The 21,431-nt window shown below is 38.2% G+C and overlaps 1 protein-coding gene across 36 annotated transcripts in view; it reads left to right on the top strand.

Moving 5' to 3' along the window:
• Positions 1-21,431, top strand: part of IFT88 (intraflagellar transport 88) — a 124,836-nt gene that overhangs the window by 83,759 nt on the left and 19,646 nt on the right. For 17 of the 36 annotated variants that reach the window (XM_031001356.3, XM_055360148.2, XM_055360145.1 and 14 more), the window contains 4 exons: positions 3,380-3,432; positions 5,871-5,936; positions 13,013-13,119; positions 20,468-20,534. In XM_031001356.3, the coding sequence (XP_030857216.1) occupies positions 3,380-3,432; positions 5,871-5,936; positions 13,013-13,119; positions 20,468-20,534 (293 nt within the window). Of the gene's footprint in view, positions 1-3,379; positions 3,433-5,870; positions 5,937-8,707; positions 12,557-12,777; positions 12,902-13,012; positions 13,120-20,467; positions 20,535-21,431 lie in introns of those variants that run through there. The other 19 variants (XM_031001354.3, XM_055360140.2, XM_063697174.1 and 16 more) reach the window with 5 other exon arrangements.

Consider the following 21,431-nt stretch of genomic DNA (forward strand, 5'->3'; position numbering starts at 1 on the left):
CACAGCTAACAGGATACTGAATGGTGAAAGACCAAAAGCTTTCTTTCTTAAGATCATAAACAAGGATGCCCACTTCCACTGCTTCTGATCAACATGGTACTGGAAGTTCTAGCCAGAGCAGGTAGGCAAGAAAAAGAAATAAAAGGCATCTACATTGGAAGAGATGAAGTAAAAATTAACCCTGTTCACAGATGACGTGATCTTATATGTAGAAATCCCTAAGGAATCCACATAAAAATCTTAGATATAATAAATGAATTCAGCAAAGTTGCAGGATATAAAATTAACCCACAAAACTGGTTGTATTTCTATGTATTTGCAATGAAAAATCCAAAAAGGAAATTGAGAAAAAAATTCCATTTGCAATGGTATCAAAAAGAATAAAATAATTAGGGATTAATTTAGCCATGAAGGCAAGAGACTGTCCCTTTTCCCTTGAGTGGTCTTGGCACCTTTTGGCACCTTTGTTGGAAATCAATTTACCATATATATGAGGATTTATTTCTGGATTCTAGATTCTATTCTGTTGGTGTATATATCTGTCCTTTTGCAGCAGTACCACACTGTTTCGATTATTGTAGCATTAAAGCAAATTTTAAAATCAGGAAGCATGAGTTCTTCAACTTTTTTCTTTTTCAAATTGTTTTGGCTATTCATGGTTCCTTGAGATTCCACATGAATATTAGGGTGAGTTTTCCTATTTTTGCAAAAACAGCATTGGGATTTTGATAGGGATTGCATTGACGTTATAGATCACTTTGAGTAGTATTGTTTTCTTAAAAATATTAAGTCTTCCAATTCAAGCACACACATGCCTCTCCATCTATGTCTTCTTTAATTTATTTCAACAATGTTGTATAGTTTTCAGTGTATAGTAAGTATATACCCAAAGGAATTGAAAGCTGAGGCTCAAACAGATCAGATACTTACACATGTTTGTGTAAGTATCTGATCTGTTTGAGCCTCAGCTTTCAGTTTACGATAGTCAAAAGTAGCCTCAGCATTATTTATAGTAGCCAAAAGGTAGAAACAACCTAGGTGTCCATCAACAATGAATAAACAAAACATGGTACAGTAGTCCACCTTTATACAATGTTTTGCTGTCCACGGTTTCAGTTACCCTCAGTAAAGTACAATAAGACATTTTGAGAGAGACAGACCACATCTGCATAATTCTATTATAGTATATTGTTTTATTTTATTAGTTATTATTAACCTCTTACCATGCCTAAGGTATAAATTGAACTTTATCATAGGTATGTTTGTATAGGAAAAAAAATAGTATATATAGGGTTCAGTAGTATTTGTAGTTTCAGGTATCCACTGGTGATCTTGGAACATATTCACCACAGATAAGGGGGGACCACAGTATATAAATAAAATGGAATATTATTCCACTATACAAAGGAAGTTCTGTTACATGCTACAACATGGAAGGACTTCGAAAACATTAGCTAAGTGAAAGAAGCCAGACACAAAAGAACAAATACTCCACTTACATGAAGTGTCTAAAACGGGCAAATTTATAGAGATAGAAAGTAGATCAGAAGTTATTGGGGATTGTGGGGAAGGAAATTAAGAGTTACTGTTTAATGGTTGCAGAGTGTTTCTGTTTGGTGTCATAAAATGTTTTGGAAATAGTGGTGATGGTTGCACAACATTGTGAATGTGATAAATGCCACTGAATTGTATACCCAAGAATGGTAAATTTTGGCAAATGTTATGTTGTATATATTTTATCATAATTTTAAAGAATTAATACACTAAAACCATTGTATTGTGTCCTTTAAGTAGGTAAATTGTATGGTATATAAAGGCTATCTCAGTAATTCAGCTCTTAATAAAAGTATACATACTGCCAGGTGCAGTGGCTCATGCCTGTAATTCCAGCACTTTGGGAGGATGAGACAGGCGGATCGCTTGACCTCAAGAGTTTGAAACTAGCCTGGGCAACATGGCAAAAATCTCTTTAAAAAAAAATAAAAACTAGCCTGCCATGGCAGTGTGTGCCAGTGGTCCCAGCTACTTGGGAGGCTGAGCCCGGGAAGGGGAGGTTACAGTGAGCTGAGATCATGCCACTGCACTTCAATCTGGGCGACAGACTGGGACCGTGTCTGAAAAAAAAAAAAAAAGTTACATACTATATGATTGTATTCATTTAAAGTTCAAAAACAGGCTAGATTGACAGTATTAGAAGTCATTATACTTATCTTTATAGAGGAAGGAAGGTAATGTATTCAGAAACATAAATAATAATACCACATGGTAAATGCAACGCTAAGTGATTCTAGGGTGTTAGGAGAGCATATGGAACAGTCTATCCATGTGGCATTAGCAGAGAGTAAAGAGGTTGGAATGCGTCTCTAAGCAGACATGGTGGTGTATACAAAAGCCAGAGGTCTAGCAAATGCAGGGGATACAGGGAAGTCCGTGCTCCTGTGTGAATTTGCTGTAACATGAAATGTTAAGCAAGGCACGGTGGGAGATGAGTTGGAGAAGCAGAAAAGATCTAGAAAGTAGATAAACTGGGTTAGAATCTTGGATTTAGCATGTAGGTGGAAGGGAGGTAACAGGTTTTAAGGAGGGAAGTAATGTGGTTAGATGTGTATTTTATTTAGATCACAGTGGGTGGCCGTGTAGGCAATGGATTTGAAGTTAAGTAACTTGCCCCAGTAGCAGGGCTGTGATTTAAAGCCAGATCTATCTGATTCCAGTAGGTAGGTCTGCCATCAAATCGAGTAGGAACTGAGGTTTTCTTTGAAGCCATCAGGCTTCTACTTAGAAAGGAGATTCAAAAAAATGAGACGAGCATAAATTGTTCCCTAGGTGTTTCTTCCTTCATATCCTTGCCATCCTGAGATATTTTTAATAGAAGTATTTAGAAATCCTGGTTTTGGTTATTTATTTTAGAAAAGAATTTGATTTCTTTTTAATGGACAAAAAGGGATTAGTAGAATTTTTTTTACTCTCTGTTTAGTCGAAGCCTGATTTTTCAAACACTAGATCAAAAATTGCTTCTCAGGTACTAAATTTGCAAGCAAGTGTAAGTATTATGATAAAAGATTATAGCAAAAGTAATGCTCCTTTAAGTTTAAAGTAGAATGCAGTGGGTTTTAACCAAACAGGTTAAGTGGTTCTCATATGAATATCTAAATAAAGGTATGAACTAGAGGAACTTTGAAGAACACTTAAATTTATATGTCCTAATATAAATATGATAGGCAATACTGAGGGAAATTATATATCTGCTGTTCTCAATAATAAAAATGATCTAACAAAAGGTCAAAAAGTAATTGTAAAATAGTAGATACATAGCTTTATAAAACTGAGCATCACAGATTTTTTATCTCTAATTTCATCTCATTTATTTATTTTATAGGCCTACACAAGTGAAATGGCAGCTGATGGTAGCTAGTTGTTTCAGAAGAAGTGGTAAATGCTTTAGTTTTATTCATTTTATAGATATTTTGCTTCTTTCCTTTTAGGTAATTATGCATATAAATGTGTTCCAGTTGCATATCTGTTTATGAAAACACTAACTTTTTATAACTGTACATATTCAAAGCATTGTATGAAAAACACAATAATTACTACATACAAAAAAGTTATGCTTACAAAGTGGGTATTAATCATGTATTCCAATACTTGTCTTAAAAACAGATTTGTTATTTCTCAAAGTTAACATGTAATCATTTTCACAAGTTAGCCACAGAAAAAAATAGGCATACTGTATACATTATATTTCTATTTTCTACTCAGTTGATTCTAAATGTCCTGTGTGCTCGGCCAAATTTATGACACTTGAGAAGCCTGAGAAAAGCTCACACTGAGACAAGTGTGACTATATGTTTTTTATACCAAAGATCACTGGCTATCTTGGTTTATGTTTTTGTTACTGCTTTTATTAAATTCTTGCTGATGACACATATCCTGAAGGATAGAGATGCTATTAGTTTTAGGCTAACTGTGAAGTGAATAATATGCATAAAATATCAAAGATCAAGCTGGGAGAGAAATGTGAACAAATTTATAATCCCTCTTGTAGAGCATAAAAATGACCCAGGAAAAGAAAGTATTCAATCTAAGGGAAGAGGGAAGCACAAGTTTTGAAAGTGTTGGCAGTTTGTTCTCACCCAGTTTCGGGGGAGGTTTCCTTCTTTATCTCTGTGAGCACCTTCAGAATGGCATCAGAAATGTTTTAATACATAACTCAGTGTATTCCTCAAATCATTTTAGGGGGGATCTGTAATTCCTATTGAATGTACAACATGACTATACTATATACATTCAATTTATATCAACATGAGTTCTCAATTGCCTATGTTCATTTCAACGTCAGTCATACAGAAAGTATATATATACATATAAACTATTCTAAATGATTTAAAGACATAGCCTGCTTCAGCTATGGAAGTACAGGTTAGAAGCAGCAGCTAGCATTGAGAACTGGCTTTGGGTCAGATGCTTCCTGTCTCTATTTCATCCCTCTTGTAGAGAGAGGCCCAGAGAGATTTATAACTCATTTGCTAAGATTTTAGGAAAGATCTTTGATCCAAATTTGTTTTTCCTATTTTGGCTGTTACATGAAGCTAAATTATTTTGTTATAAAATAAATTGCTTTCTATAAACTTTATAATGTTTAAAAAACTGTAAAGGCCGGACACAGTGGCTCACGCCTGTAATTCCAGCACTTTGGGAGGCTGAGGCGGGCAGATCACGAGGTCAGGAGATCGAGACCATCCTGGCCAACATGGTGAAACCCCATCTCTACTAATAATACAAAAATTAGCTGGGCGTGGTGGTGCACGCCTGTAGTCCCAGCTACTCGGGAGGCTGAGGCAGGAGAATCGCTTGAAGCCAGGAGGCGAAGGTTGGAGGTTGCAGTGAGCCGAGATTGTGCCACTGCACTCACTCCAGCCTGGTGACAGAGCAAGACTCCATCTCAAAAAATAAATAAATAAATAAATAAAAACATTTATTTATTTATTCATTCATTCATTCGTTTATTTTGAGACAGAGTTTTACTCTGTCACCCAGGCTGGCCTGCAGTGGCACTAATCTCAGCTCACTGCAACTTCCACCTCCTGGGTTCAAGCGATTCTCCTGTATCAGCCTCCCCAGTAGCTGGGTTTATAGGTGTGTGCCACCATGGCCAGTTAATTTTTGTATTTTTAGTAGAGAAGGGGTTTCACCATGTTGCCCAGGCTGGTCTCAAACTCCTGGCCTCAAGTGGTCCACCCACCTCAGCCTCCCAAAATGCTGGGATTAAAGGAGTAAGCCACCACGCCCAGCCCAAAAAAACTATAAAAACATCTTAAATATTTTCCAACTAAATGAATGACATTGACATTACTGTAAGTATATAACTTAGATTATTTTTAAATTTGTCAGTTCGTCTGGAATAATCTTTTTTAGAAAATTGAATGGATCTTAATTTTTGCCACTAAAATATTTAAAGTGAACCAGGCTCAGCAATGTGCATCTATAGTCCCAGCTACTCTGGAGGCTAAGACAGGAGGATTGTTTCAGCTCAGGAGTTTATAGGCTGTAGTACATAATGGTTGTGCCTGTGAATAGCCACTGTCCTCCAGCCTGGGCAACAGAGTGAGACCTCGTCTCTTTAAAAAAAAAAAAAAAAAAAGGAAGAAGCTAAATTTCAGCTATCACCCATTTACTTCTGCTTTAACCCTTATTTCAAATTTATTTTATCTATACATTTTTCTTCTAAAAGTTATATTAAGTGGTATATAAAACATGAAACCTTTCTATTAAACCATTAAATAGCCAGTATATCAGTTAAAATTAATATTTTTCTGAATCCTGTTAGTTTCTGTAATTTGCTAATATATTTTTCTCTTGTTTGTTTATAGGTAACTACCAAAAAGCATTAGATACTTATAAAGATACTCACAGAAAATTTCCAGAAAATGTCGAATGTAAGTGGCATTACATAATGTAACTTTGAAGTGATAAGTTCTCATATTTTATGTTCTAATATATAATTACATTTGCTACAGTAATTGTATACGTAAATACCAACCTATAATTTGTGATACATATTTTAAATACATATCTGATACATATTTTTATAGGATCAGAAAATTTGACTATGCAAGTACATATTTTTATGTAACTAATTGTTGATGGATTTAAATATACCACAGAATTTTCTTTAATACTAAAAAAATACATATTTCAGAGTTCTATAGAATTTTAAAAAAGCATTTTGGCCTATGGTTGATTTTTCAAAGTTTGTAAACCTGTGGTATTTTATAGGAAAGACATTTTTAACTGTCCATTTTAGTAAACAACTTCTAAAGGTTGAGAAAATAATTTTAGGGTTTATAAAAATTGAACATTAATAATCTTGCTGATATAATAGCAAATAATTTTTTTTTAGACAGAGTCTTGATCTGTTGCCCAGGCTAGAGTGCAGTGGTGTGATCTCAGCTCACCACAACCTCCACCTCCTGAGTTCAAGTGATTCTCCTGCCTCAGCCTCCCTAGTAGCTGGGATTCTAGGCGCGCACCACCGTGCCTGGCTAATTTTTGTATTTTTAGTAGAGACGGGTTTTACTATGTTGGCCAGGCTGTTCTCAAACTCCTGACGTCGTGATCCGCCCACCTTGGCTTCCCAAAGTGCTGGGATTACAGGCGTGAGCCACTGCTCCTGGCCGCAAATAATTTTTAATGTTACTTCAATTTTAAAACATTATGTTAATATGCTGTTTACTCAGTTGTAAAGTTATCTTTGTAGAAGATATTCGTTTATTTACTATCTTGTTGCACAGTGGATTGATGCAACTTACAGTAATAATGTGAAGTATTATGGCAGTAACAACAGAATCAAGAAAAACATAAAGTAAGCACATTCATATGCCACATGTTCTCACTAAACTATAAATTTGTCCCTGAATAGCCTTGCAGCCAAAGGAAAGAGAAAAGTTACAAGCAGTTGTACAATTTTTACTGTTTTATGTGAAAATATAAAGCAATTTATTGGGAAGAAGAAGTATCTCTTCAACTCTTAATTCACTTCTGTTTAGACATTGAGAGATACAGTAGATAAAATCATTGAAAGATACAGTAGATACTTTCTTAAATAACATCCCTATAGCAAATAAAATAATATGCTGGAAACGACCATGTTAAAATTTGTTCTTCAAGGCTGGGCACAGTGGCTCACGCCTGTAATCCCAGCACTTTGGGAGGCTGAGGTGGGCAGATCACCTGAGGTCAGGAGTTGAAGACCAGCCTGGCCAATAGAGCGAGATTCTGTCTCAAAATAAATAAATAAATAAATAAATTTGTTCTTCAATGACAATGAACACAAAACAATGCATTACAATTTAGTAAAAAATCTTTTCTGAGCCAAGTTTTCTGATGGCCAAGGATTAGATGTACTACGTGTTTCTTCATTAATATATTTCTCCATTTGGCTTTCTAGAAAAGCTCAACAGCAGTTAGCTCAGTTATGGTCTTTGGTAGGAGTGTAGGAGCAGGGTGTTCTCTAATGCTGATTAGAAGTAGACTCGTTAACTTAACAGCAGTAGTTTTCACAAATACCAGTCAGGAAATAGGCTACATGGGAATTACTTCTAGAATTTTTTTTTTTTTGAGATGGAGTTTTCTTCTTGTCTCCTAGGCTGGAGTGCAGTGGCGCCATCTTGGCTCACTGCAACCTCTGCCTCCTGGGTTGAAGAGATTCTCCTGCTTCAGTGCCCTAGTAGTTGGGATTACAGGCACACGCCACCAAGCCCAGCTAATTTTTGTTTTTAGTAGAGACGGGGGCTCTACTAAAAACAAAATCACTCTTCAAGCGATTCTCTTGCTTCAGCCTCCCAAATTGCTAGGATTGCAGGTGTGAGCCACCATGCCCGGCCTAGAACTTTTTTAAAGTACAAATTTCTAGCCCTACCTAGAAAGATTTTCATTTAGATTTACAGTGGACGCAGGCATCTGTTTTTTCCTATTTCTTTTTAAAGAACTTTCTATGTGATTCTTAATCTCAGTCACATTAGAGAACTAGTGCTTTAGAGATTAAATGAGAGATAGCAGTAATAACTTTTCTTGAAAGTGGAACAACCCAAAAGTCTGCTAGGCAAGAGTTTCTCAGCCTTGGCACCTTTGACATTTGGGATTGTGCATTTCCACATTGTGGGAGGCCATCCAGGGGGTTATGGAATGTTTGGGAAAATCCCTGGCCTCTGTCCAATAGATTAGCTAGTAGCTCTCTCACCCCTAGATATGAAAACCAGAAATGTCTCTAGACATTGCCAGTGTCCCTTGGGGGTGCAAAATTGATGCCAATTGAGAACTCTTGAAGTAACCATAGCACCTCTGCACTGGGCCGGAAAAGGGAATGTCTTCAAGGAAGGCCAGGTTTTTTTCTTTAGAGTATGAGTCACTCTAAGAATCAAATGAATGATTGTCTATGCCATAGAGGGTGTCTAAGATAACTTTGGCCTATTTAATTTTCAAAACAAATGTAATCAATAGTCTATCTTAACTGTAGTCGTAGAAAAAACATTTACACCCATGGAATGTGCTGTTTTAAGAAGACTAGTTTTCTGGATAAAACTGGCAGGATAATTTAGTTTTAAAACATATTCTTCACCAAAAATTGACCTGCTTTACAGAGTTACAGATGATGTACTAAATTTCAGAGAACATCCACCAAAAATAATGATTTTTACTTTACATTAAGTGTTTCTGGCTGTGTGTGATGGCTCATGTCTGTAATCTCCACACTTTGGGACACCGAGGCCGGAGGATTGCTTGAGCCCAGGAATTCAAGACCAGCCTGGGAAACATGGCAAGACCTCAACTCTTCTAAACATGAAAAAAATATCAGGGCATGCTGGCGTGCATCTATAGTTCCACCTGCTCGGGAGGCTGAGACGGAAGGATCGCTTGAACCCAGGAGTTCCAAACTGCAGTGAGCTGCGATTGTGTCAGTGCACTCCAGCCTGGGCATCTCTAAATCTCTAAAAAAAAAAAAAAATTTCCTAAGCCAATCTTTATTTGCAGAAAGTACAAATTACCTTCTTATTCTGAATTATTAATATAAATGTATATGCAAATGCAATTTTTATAGTAATGTGTGACATTTTAAGTTACTTTATACTATTAACTTTTACAACACTTTATGGTCTTTTTTTTTTTTTGAGACAGACTCTCACTCTGTCACCCAGGCTAGAGTGCAGTGGTGCGATCTCGGCTCACTGCAACCTCTGCTGTCCAGGTTCAAGTGATTCTCCTGCCTCAGCCTCCCAAGTAGCTGGGATTACAGGTGCCTGCCACCATGCCCGGCTAATTTTTGTAGTTTTAGTAGGGATGGGGTTTCACCATCTTGGCCAGGCTGATCTTGAACTCCTGACCTCATGATCTGCCCGCCTCAGCCTCCCAAAGTGCTGGGATTACAGGCGTGAGCCACCGCGCCTGGTCTACTTTAATGGTCTTAAATTGCTGGTATATTTACAAATTATTGTGGAGTGGAGTGACTATTCTGTTCCAGACGTTGTTCTAGCGCTGTGGATGTAGCAGAAAACAAAAGAGACCAAAATCCTTGATGTCATGGAACTTGTTTCTAGTGGGAAGAGAAAAGACAATAAACAAATAATGTCAGTAGTTATAAGTGCTGTGAAGGCAAAACAGGTAAGGAGATAGAGAATTTGGGAGGGGCTGGTATTTGAGACAGGGTTGTCATGGAACAGCTTTCTGTTAAATTAGCATTTGAGCAGAGACCTGAAAGAATAGACAGAAGCAAGCCATGACGATATGGAGGTCAATGTGGTTGAAGCACAGTGGATGGTGTGATGGGGAGAGAGAGGCAGAGTGGGTGGGCCAGGACCTGTGGATCCTCACAGGCTTTAGGTCAGGGCTTCAAATTATATTTCTGGCGAGATGATGAGCCATTGGAGGATTTTGTGTGGAAGAATAATACAATTTGACATATGTTTTCAAAAGGTTCTAAAGTGTGATTAACTCAAGCTTCTGTACCTGAGGTCCAAATCAAAAGATTGTTTTGGTTGCTGTATGGAGAATAAGCTGGAGTAGGCAGTACCGAAATGGAAAATCACAGTATTCACTTGGACTAATGATTTAGCAGTGGAGGTGGGCAAGATGGATTCTGAATATGTATCAAAGGTATCAGTGCCAGCACTTGCTGGCCATTTAGATGTGAGACTTGAGGGACAGAGTGTCAAGGGTAATTGCACAAATATAGCTCTGGGAGCTGGAAGGATGGAGCTGCCATCCACTGAGATGTAGGAAACTGGGGAAGAAGCAGCTTTTGGAGGGAAAAATCAAAACCTTTTTTTAGATACGTTGTGTTTGAGCTACCTTTTCGATGTCCAAGAGGATGTATTAAATAGGCACTTAGGGAGAAGTTGGGGGCCATCTTCATATAAATTTATTTCAGTATGTTTAGCACATATTGTTGTGTTCTGTTATTATATATATTATCAGTAATACTTTTGAAAAAATGGAGTGTTCACTAGCTTTAAGACTTTCCTGTTTCTTTATCCATTCATTTGTTCCCCAGAACTTTTACCAACTATTTTTTATGTGCTGGGGATACAACAGATATATCAACTTGATTTCTGCCTCCTAGGACTCACAAATAGTTAACTGATATGGGTTAATAAATGAGATAACTGAAAAATGTGCAAAGTGCTGTCAAAATACAGAGGAGCTCTTAACTCTGCCCAAACTAGGGGACGATTGACATAATTAGGTTTTACAGAGGAAGTAACATTTGAAGTGGCCTTGAAGGGTACGGAGGGTTTTACCAGGAAGGAAAGGCAGGAACAGGCACTGCAGGTAGACAGTAGCATTAGTAAGGGCAGAGTTAGAGGGATGCAGAGTCTATTTCAAAAGGTAGTCTATTGTGGAAAATGTAGCAGATTGAACATGTGTTTTCTTATACTACAAACCAAAAAAAGACAGTTTATAAAAACTATAAATGTGGCTGGGTGCGGTGGCACACGCCTGTAATCCCAGCACTTTGGGAGGCCAAGACGGGCGAATCACGAGGCCAGGAGTTCAAGACCAGCCTGACCAACATGAGGAAACCCTTGTCTCTACTAAAAATACAAAAAATTAGCTGGGCGTAGTGGTGGGCACCTGTGATCCCAGCTACTCAGGAGGCTGAGGCAGGAGAATTGCTTGAACCCAGGAGGCAGAGGTTGCAGTGAGCTGATATTGCGCCAGTGCACTCCAGCCCAGGTGACAGAGCAAGACTCCATCTTAAAAAAAAAAAAAAATATAAATGTACAAGAACAAAGAGATAATTAAATTTTAGGAATGTTTTCTGCTTAGCAGTTTAGAAGAACTGCAGAGGTATGTAGGTAGTGGAGAAGTCAGCAGAAGCAAAACAATTCTTGACATAGAACCCCAGGAAATCCTGGGAATTGGAGGCATCAGAAAATGGGAGGGGTGCTGGCTGCTTCTGAAAACAGGAGGGTTGGCTGCAAGTCTGGATGTGATACAGCTAGATTTTCAAATGCCCTACCTAAATCGTACAGCAGGAATTTAGGCAGAATGCAATGATGTTGTTGGTGGATGATGTCGGGAGATGTATTTGAAAGATATTTAATAGAGCCAAAATGATTAATTCTGGGACGAAGCTTCCAGAAGAAGGATCAGGCAGCAATATTTGCTGTTCTGCAGCCTCTGCTGGTGATACCCAGGCAAACAGGGTCTGGAGTAGACCTCCAGCAAACTCTAACAGACCTGCAGCTGAGGGGCTTGTCTGTTAGAATGAAAACTAAAAAACAGAAAGGAATAGCATCAACATCAACAAAAAGGATACCCACAAAAAAAAAGCCTACCGACCAAAAAAAGTCCAGGACCAGACAGATTCACAGCCAAATTCTACCAGAGGTACAAAGAGGAGCTGGTACCGTTCCTTCTGAAACTATTCCAATCAATAGAAAAAGAGGGAATCCTCCCTAACTCATTTTATGAGGCCAGCATCATCCTGATACCAAAGCCACACAGAGACACAACAAAAAAAGAGAATTTTAGACCAATATCCCTGATGAACATCTATGTCTCTGGATGGATGAGTAATGAGTAACTTTTATTTTTTGTTTTTTACCTTTGTATGTTTTACAAATTCTCTATAATGACCTGCATTGCAGTTGTATTGAAGGAAAATATTATTTTTAAATGAGATAATAAAAATATTTTAAAGTAATTTAGACCACAAATGGCAAAGGCCATTCTTACCAATGTAAAGACAAAATTATTGTGTTTTTTAGCATCTATTGCATGTTTTTAAAATGTTGCTAATTTTAGAAACACAAGCTTGAATGAAAAAGCAAATTCCAGGAGACTGTATACAGAACAATACCATTTTTATAAGACCCAATAGCAAGCAGAACTAAACAATATGTCATCTGGTGATATGTATAAAGTGATCGAAGATTATGTTGTTGTTGTTGTATACAAGACATGATTAACACAAAACTTTTTATTGTGATTATTTTATATATATTTGATGTCAACTGTAAGACCAGCCACTGTGAAATACATCTTTTTTATCTTCCTAGTGCTTTGCACAGTGTGAATAATACTTATTTTAAAAATGAATTTACTGACAGTAATAACATTAGTAATGATTATTATATGTATAAACTGTCTACACTTTTTAGCCTCGTCTCTCTTATAGCTCTTTATATGTATTTATGAAACTGCTATAGAACATTAACAAATGTTACATTTGCCTTCTAAGTTCTCTGCCAGCAGTGTCCTGTGCCATGTTCCTTCTAGGTTCTGGCAGCGTGAGGACAGGACACATGGAGAGAGACCCTTTAAACCTCCTTCCAAGGAAGTCAGTTCTCCCTGGTCCAGAGATTGCAAAGTGTAATTCTTTTTCAGGAGAAAAATACTATTTGTAAGCATCATTCCTACCTGTATCCCAAAAGACTGAGTTCACTGATTTATTGAGCTTTTAACGAATATACTGTGCCTATATTCTTTCCTAAATGTATATTTTACAATTTAGGTCTGCGTTTCTTAGTTCGTCTCTGCACAGATCTTGGATTAAAAGATGCTCAAGAATATGCCAGAAAACTGAAGAGGTTGGAAAAAATGAAAGAAATAAGGGAACAGGTATCTCATATGGGCCCCAAACTGCAGTCTGTTAATTTTTAGAATGTCAGCCTTCTATAGCTCAAATGTGTGATGTTAGGAGCTTCTATAAGAAAACAGAGTTGAAATTTTTTTCTGCTCTGACATAATAGGAGGAATAACTAAAACTCTAGTTTGAGGATAAAATTCTGGCAAAAGTGGATTCCCAGGGAGAGGAAGTGCAATAGATTTCATATTATCTTAGTGGATAGCTACTAACAGACAAATAATTATAATTTTCCACAACATGAAATAGCTTACAGGTTAATTTGAAGACATAATTTTAATTGGAAAGTCCTGTGGACCATGAGAGACAGTTACTTCTCTGCAACAATGGAATCTGTGAGTGTGTGCTTTAACAAGTTTTCTAGGTGATTTTTATTGTCGCCAAAGTTTGAGAAGCACTCAGGCTTTATGCTCCTGAAGGGTTACCTTGATCAAATACCAACTCAGGATACAGAAGCTAATTTAAGAGGTGAAAAAGTAGACATAAAGTATATCAGGCAGTGGATTTTCTTAAATTGTTTTAAAATGGAAAAAGATTTGTATAAACTTAAGAGAGGAACATAAACCAATTCAGGTTTATGTGGGTCAGGGTAATTTCTCTTGCTGATTCCCTAACTCCTGTTTTAAAATGTTAAAACTAGAAGTTTTATCTAAAATGATTTTTCAGAGAAACTAGTCCTCTTTCTGGAACTATTATGGAAAGGAAGACTGTTCTCTTTTTTGTGCTTGGGGGAATCCACATTTTTGGGTAAGAAGAAAACATTGTACATTGTACATTGTACATTCATTAGTGCCAGCAAGAAGCAATTGTGGCACTGGGTTGTTGGCCAGGCAAGACAGACTCACTCTCAGCCCTCCATTCCTGAACACTGCGAGCCCCATAATGGTGTGGACCACCCCCTGGAAACTGCAAGCCATGTAGCAGTGCTGTTTTTTAAAAGATGTTTTGCTTTTCTGCTTCAATGAACATGAAAAACATTAGCAGACAAACAAAGAGGTCTGTCAAAGCAAGAGTGTATATTTGGAATAGAGCAAAATGGGAAGAGCAGGGCTTGAGGAATGAATATTTTAAATATGAAAAAGGAAGAGAAAAACAGCCAAAACACCAAAAAGGTTGGAGAATAAAGGTAAACTATTAAGAAGAAAAAGAAAATAAAGAAATAATAGAGACCGGGCGCGGTGGCTCACGCCTATAATCCCAGCACTTTGGGAGGCCAAGGTGGGCAGATCACGAGGTCAGGAGATTGAGACCATCTTGGCTAACACACTGAAACTCTGTCTCTACTAAAAATACAAAAAATTAGCCAGGCGTGGTGGAGGGCACCTGTAGTCCCAGCTACCTGGGAGGCTGAGGCAGGAGAATGGCGTGAACCTGGGAGGCGGAGCTTGCAGTGAGCTGAGATCGTGCCACTGCACTCCAGCCTGGGCAACAGAGCGACACTCCGTCTCAAAAAAAAAAGACAAAATGCAGAATATTTTCATTGCTAGTCTAAAGATACAAATATATTCAATTTTTAAATCAAATTTCTAAATTTTCAGACTATTCAAATAGAGAAATGCTGTTTCAATATTTGCCAGTTTTCCCCCAAAGTAATCAGGAAACAATGCCAAGAAATGCTTTCTTTTGGCCAGATTGACAAAATAGCATGTGACATTCAAAATTAATATATCATTGGTACATATACCCAAATTTCCAGTTATTACCAAAATGCAATGAAAATAAACGTATAGTCAAGTTGAGCAGAAACCCTTTTGGTTATATTTCTTAAAAGGAGAGAGATCCAGTATTAAGATCCCATATTTAGCTTTAAAATTAACCAAACTAAAAAATGCAATTTTAAAAAAATTCTATATGTGTAATAATGGCGTACAATTTATATATTATTGACAAAAGTCAACAAAAGTACTGAACAGAATATATCCTTAGTACAAAACTGGTGGTGATTTGCATGTTGATTACATTTTCTAGGTTAAGATCACCAGTCATTTCTTTAAGGCCATTGATTTCAGATACTCTCATGCATTGCCCTGTGTTAGCCTCTCTGTTGTTTCGCTCAGAAAACATTGATTATGATCTGCCGTGCATATGGAGGACACAGTGAGGGACAAGAGTTGGCCCTGGTGCCTGAGGCACTCTAGGCAGAGCTGTGGGACTGAGAGGGGAGGGTCTTTTCTCTGAGAGGAGGTACTCAGAGGCAGTTCCCAGAGGGGCTTGTGTTTGGAGTGGGCATGATTGGACACTTGGAGTTTGGGGTGGAGAGAAAAAAATGTGGGCAGAGGTCTGAGGACAGGAAGTTAAGGCCACGTTTATGGGTCCTTTGGAATTGAAGCCACTAAGGAATGTTTTTAATTTTGTTTTCTCTTGAATTTACAGTCAGCCAGTCTTCTTAAGAACCCTTAACTACGTAACAAGTAACTGCTCCTTGTTCCATAGAACCGAAACCCAGTTCTTAGGAAGTAAATGCGTAGTATGGTGGACAGAACCCTGTACTTTTTTCCTGACATGACCATTGGTCAACCGTGTGATCTGGAATGGATGTTTACCTTTCTGGACTTCATTCTTATCAGCTGTAAAATGAGGATAGCGTTCTAGCTTTGAACTTCTCAAACTATCTGTGGTGAAATTATTTTTTGCCAGTCTGTCACTGACATTACTAGAAAAATGATCCTGCACTTGGATGTCAGCAGGGTCCGACATCCAGCAACATTTTGATGCTGTGCAAGTTTGTAAGCACTTGCCCTCTGTTCATCTCATTGAGGACAGGTGGCAGTTTGTGGGCCATCAGTGGTTTCCAGACCCCACTCTGGGTGGCCCATGCTGGATAACCCATAGGACCCACCAGCTCATAATGGTTCTTCCAGTCCCCAGAAGAGTAGCATGCGAGTTTATGGTCACAGATTCATAATAAAGAGTAGGTTTAAAGGGAAAAAATGTTTATTTTCTCTCTTCCAGCATTTATTCACTTAATTTGTTCAGTTATTTTGTTTGTGGCTACTTTGCTCCTCTATTCTGTGCCTTCTCTCATTTTTTTTCCAGAGTGGGAATGACATAATATTTTTTCCAGGTTAGGAATCCCATCTTTTTTCCCTATTATGAAAACAATAAATGTTCTTTAAAAAATGCAGGAAAATTGCTTTTGTAAATAATTTTTAATCCAAATAAAAATGTGTAAAGAAAAAAGTGAAAATCACCTATCCCACCACTTAGACATCACTGTTATCATTCCCCTTTCCCAGGCATTTTTACAAATATATGCAAACATATATCAACACATATATTTTTAATGGGACTTTTTTTAAAACAAAAGTGAGATTTTTACAAAAAATAATGTTTTATAACCTCTCCCACCCACTTCGCAAAATAACATGGACCACTTCCCATGTCAGTAAATACAGATTTCCGTCACTTTGTGCTCCATATTTTGTTACATGGCTGTTTCCTGCACATCTTAGCGTTGAAGTGATAAGAATCATTTATGTCAATCATTGTTTAAATGCTTCCTGTCTTACCTACCATGAGGCCTTATCTCACATCCACTCCAAAGTGATAAGAATTTCTGTGAACTTTATGAAGTGTTAAAACTCTGGAAGGATGAGGGGAATAACTCTGAAAAGTGTGTCTCGTAGTTGAGCCCTCATATACCATATGATGAGAATGTCGTCTTCACTATGTTTACAAGTGTTTACTGTGCTCCTAAAATGTACCCATGGCTGTGCTAGATCTGAGGTGGGTTGCATGTCAGATGAGTCTGTGTGAGACAGGACCCTCGGGCCCCTGAGAGTGTGTGGTGTCATGGCAGGAATTCCCTGCCCAGTGTCCCTGAGGAGCAGCAGTGCCCACAGCCCAGGGTGTTCCCCGTGGAGTTGGGGAGCTTAAGCTGCAGGCCCTCATTTGCATTGCCTCTGTCTAATAAATTATTATTTTTGCATTCATTTCATTTTCACAGTTTTTTGTTTTTGTTTTCTTTTTTGTATTTTTTTTTTTTTTTTAGTAGAGGCAGGGTTTCACCATGTTGGTCAGGCTGGTCTTGAACTCCTGACCTTGTGATCCGCCCACCTCGGCCTCCCAAAGTGCTGGGATTACAGGCGTGAGCCACCGCGCCCAGCCCATTTTCACAGTTTTATATCCTCTTTCTCAGAAAGTTTCCCCCAAGCTGTATAAGCTTCTCGCCCCACACATTCTGGATCTGCCCCACTGTCACCATTCTTTATCCTTCCAGCCAAAGAACAATGTACTTTATCTATACTTGATCTTTATTTTCTCACTTCCCAGGTGCTCTTCAAATCAGTCTAAGCTTGACTGCTTCCATTCACACAGCTAAAACTACCCTCACTAAGATTAGTCACATAGCAGTCAATATGATGGACACTCTAACTTTCCGTCTGCCTGACTTAGCAGCAGCTCTGTATATGTGGCATTTGTGACACACCCCTCCTGGCTTCCTTCAGTTCCTTTGCACTGCACTGAGGCCACTTTACCTCCATCACACTCTTAAAGGGCAAGGTCAGCTGCTGGGCCAGCCCTGGAATACCCGGTGGGGCATCACAGAGTCTGTCCTGTTGCCTGGTGGGATTGCTGTCTGCAGCAGCTCTGTCTCTTGGATGTTTACTTTGCATCTCCGAAGGAAGCACTTAGATCATGCCTGAAAACACTACTGAGCAGAGCTCTGTTGTGTGAATGGTATGAGAGATGTACAGTTAACTGAGTCTTGACAGTTGAGATTTCTTTTTTTTTTCTTACGTAATAGGCACATTCTTAGAGAGTTCTTTGAACTTAGAACTTTATCAAACTAAGGTTTTGATAAATGTTTTGGTTTTACTTTTGAAGTTGCCTTCTCTGTAACTTCCACAAGAAATCCTTGCTACAGCTATTACAATGGTACAGCTATTACAATGGTTACTACACAAGACTCCTTATGGTGGAGTTCACTGATTCTCAACTGCAAATAGGCATTCAGTTGGAAAAGAACACCACATTCTCTGTGCACAGGAGGATGATGAAGGAGAAAGACAAACCGGTAGAGTGGGACCCTGAGCATAATGAGAGCACATGGAGCCAGCCCCGACCAGGGGACACACGGGGTCTCCTGAGGAGATGAGGGAGGAGGAAATAGCTGAAAAGATGAGGGAGGGCAGGCAGACAGGGAGTAGCGGACCCATCCATGCAGGGTCCATGCCAGCTGGCATATCCAAGGAGATGCTGTTTTCCTTTTATTCTCTAAGCAGGCAGGACAGTCAGTTCCAAAAGTGATGAGGACAAAAAGTGGTGTCTACGAGAAGTGAGATGGCCTGCATGGGGCACACGGGAGGATCTAAGTGAGCAGTGGGGAGCCCTGAGGCTTGCCTGGTTTTTGTACTGATGGAGCTGTTTCCCCAGCACAGTGTCCTGGGAGTAGGAGAGGAAAAAGGGAAATCACTGAACCAGCCGAGGCTTAGGTTTCTCTTGATGAGTGAAGCAGAAAGACAAGAAGAAGGCAAGGACCATAGTTCCAATGTGGCATCATGGCACGTGGTAGGCCTTGATTCTAGGCTGGACAGAAAGTAGGAATTTAAAGAGTTTAAAAAGAGAAGCGTGATGAGAGCCAGAGGACTGGAAAATTCTAGATGAGTGCGGGGAACAGGTGTCAGGCAATAAAGAGTGTAGTGATTATGGAAGTGCTTACTTACCTTCGCATATCCTGTTCTGAACCTCTGGTCACTTAAACAGGATACAAGTTTTCACATGTGGTTTTAAAAACTGTCAAGCTATGTGGACATTTGTCTTGATGAATTTATTTTCAGCATTTTTTTTTTTTTTTGAGACGGAGTCCCTCTCTCTGTCGCCCAGGCTGGCATACAATGGTGTGATCTCGGCTCAGTGCAACCCCCACCTCCCAGGTTCAAGCGATTCTTCTGCCTCAGCCTCCAGAGTAGCTGAGATTACAGGCGCCTGCCCCCACACCCGGCTAATTTTTATATTTTTAGTAGAGACGGGGTTTTACCATGTTGACCAGGCTGGTCTTGAACTCCTGACCTCAGGTAATCCACCCGCCTCGGCCTCCCAAAGTGTTGGGATTACAGGCGTGAGCCACCACACCCGGCCTATTTTCAGCATTTAGAGGTCTTTTTGGTATGCTGGAGATGATCCATCTGTGGTTGGATGAAAATCAAGTTTTGAAATAAAGTCAGATTATGGATGTTTAAATTCTTACTTTGCTACATCTTTTTAAGATTTTCTTTCATCTATGAAGGCAAGGAGAAAGTTGATATTTCAAGGGAAGTGCTTTTCCTTTTAATGGAAAAAATATTGGATATGTTTATGTAACATTTGGAAGTCCTGAGTTTTAAGAGAGTGTTTCATCTTACAGAAATGAGTTAATTATTGAAAAGAATTTCTTTCTTCCTAGCAAACCACAGACAATAACTTTATGACCTGACAATTTATAAATATTTGGGAATTTGTCAGGGTTAAGGAGTTAAATAATTTGTCTTTTGAATTAAATATGAAATTATGTTTATGTTTTATGTTTATATTATTAAAGATCTAAATAAAATATCCACCCGTTAAGAAGTTTAATTCAATTATAAATATAAAAAGCCATCTGTCTCTGTTCAGTAATCATCCTGTAGCTGTGTAAATGAACCATTATACATATGAAAATTTGATAGTGTGACTTGAGGCAGATTCAGTGTTAATACAAAAATTCTAATACTTAGGCAAAACAGAACCATAAAATGTAGAAAGAAACCTAACAATGCCACAGTGTGGAGATACTTCTTAGGCTCTGAAGGCAGGTCTGTATCTAAGAAAGTAGACTGTTGGACAGATCTTAGGTCTTTTGTGAGGTTTTAATCATACTTTTATTTTATAAATTGAATTTCAAAACTCAGCTTACCTTTTTTTTTTTTTTTTTTTTTAACCCTCAAATAGTTCAGGTCCAACCATTGTATATGAGGACTAATGGCAAGAAATGGCCCTTTTGTAGATTCTTATCCCCTCCTCACCCATCCCTCCTTTAAACTAAAGATCATGTTTAAGCCCTGAATGTTCACATCAAGAAAATACTGTTTAGTTTTGAGTTGTTTGTGTAAGCCAAGGTTACGATGCACTTTTGAATTAAAGTGCTATACGAGTTTTCTCAAGAGCCTTAGAGGGGAAGGCTTGAACCCTCCACTTACAAAACAACTCAGGCTTTTTTTTTTTTTCTGTAGAATCAACTCTCAGGTATGATGGGTTAGTCCTAAGGGTAATGTAGTAATGTTAATTTTAAAATCCACCTTTATCTATATTCAACTTTGAAGGAATAGCACTTATTCTTTTAAAGTTGTCTTCTCTTTGCTCTAGCGCATAAAGTCAGGCAGAGATGGCAGTGGGGGCTCCCGTGGCAAAAGAGAAGGAAGTGCTAGCGGTGGTAAGTATTTTCTTTTTCCCTGAAAAACTTGGTTTCCACATTTCTAGTATGTGGGCTTCTAGAAACATCTTGCAATAATCTAAAGTGTTCTTATGTGTCTTTCGGTTTGTTCTATACACAGTAAAACCTCACATTAATTAATTTCGTAAGCAGTCTGATATGTAAATGAGTATTTGTAAATGCTAGCAGATTTTCTTAAATAACCATGCTTGTTTTTGCTAGTTGATTAATTAACAAGTTTTTCATTTATTAATCTCTCAGGTTGGACAGATTATCATAGATGGGCGTACTTATGAGGTTTTGCTGTGTTACATTTTTAAAATTTCCATTTGAAGGAAGTGCCATGAGAAGGAGGATGGTCCTATGGAATGCTGGCAGCCCTAAATCTTTAGTCTGACTTGTAGTGTAGAATTAGTGACAAGCTAGGAATTAAGAGACATAGTGTGAGTCCCAGTCTTGATCGTGACGATGTATATATGTCTTTGGACCAACCACATAAATGCTATAGGCTTTTGGTGATTTCTGAAGTTCTTTGCATCTCTAAAATTCTTTTACTCCTTGTGACATCATTACATAATAAGACATTTTATTGAGTTTTCCACCCCTTCTTCCCATCAACAATCTACCTTCTTTCTCTACTTCAGGCAGGCAGTGTAAGTTAAACTTAGTACAAATTTGGTGATTTTAAAGAAGCTAATTTTAAAAATAAATGTCGAATTGGGGTCTATAAATATACCTACATTCTCTCCTATCCATACTCAGCACTCTGATGCATATATGACCTAGCTCCATGTAACTATCCAGCTGCATTCTGTCATATCTGTTTGTGATGTAGGAGTCAGGACAAAGACAAATGTAGCTCTTAGTTAGGCAGGCCTTTCATCCATTCACAGTGTT

Source organism: Gorilla gorilla, chromosome 14 (assembly GCF_029281585.2).
Source record: "Gorilla gorilla gorilla isolate KB3781 chromosome 14, NHGRI_mGorGor1-v2.1_pri, whole genome shotgun sequence".
NCBI lineage: Eukaryota > Metazoa > Chordata > Mammalia > Primates > Hominidae > Gorilla > Gorilla gorilla.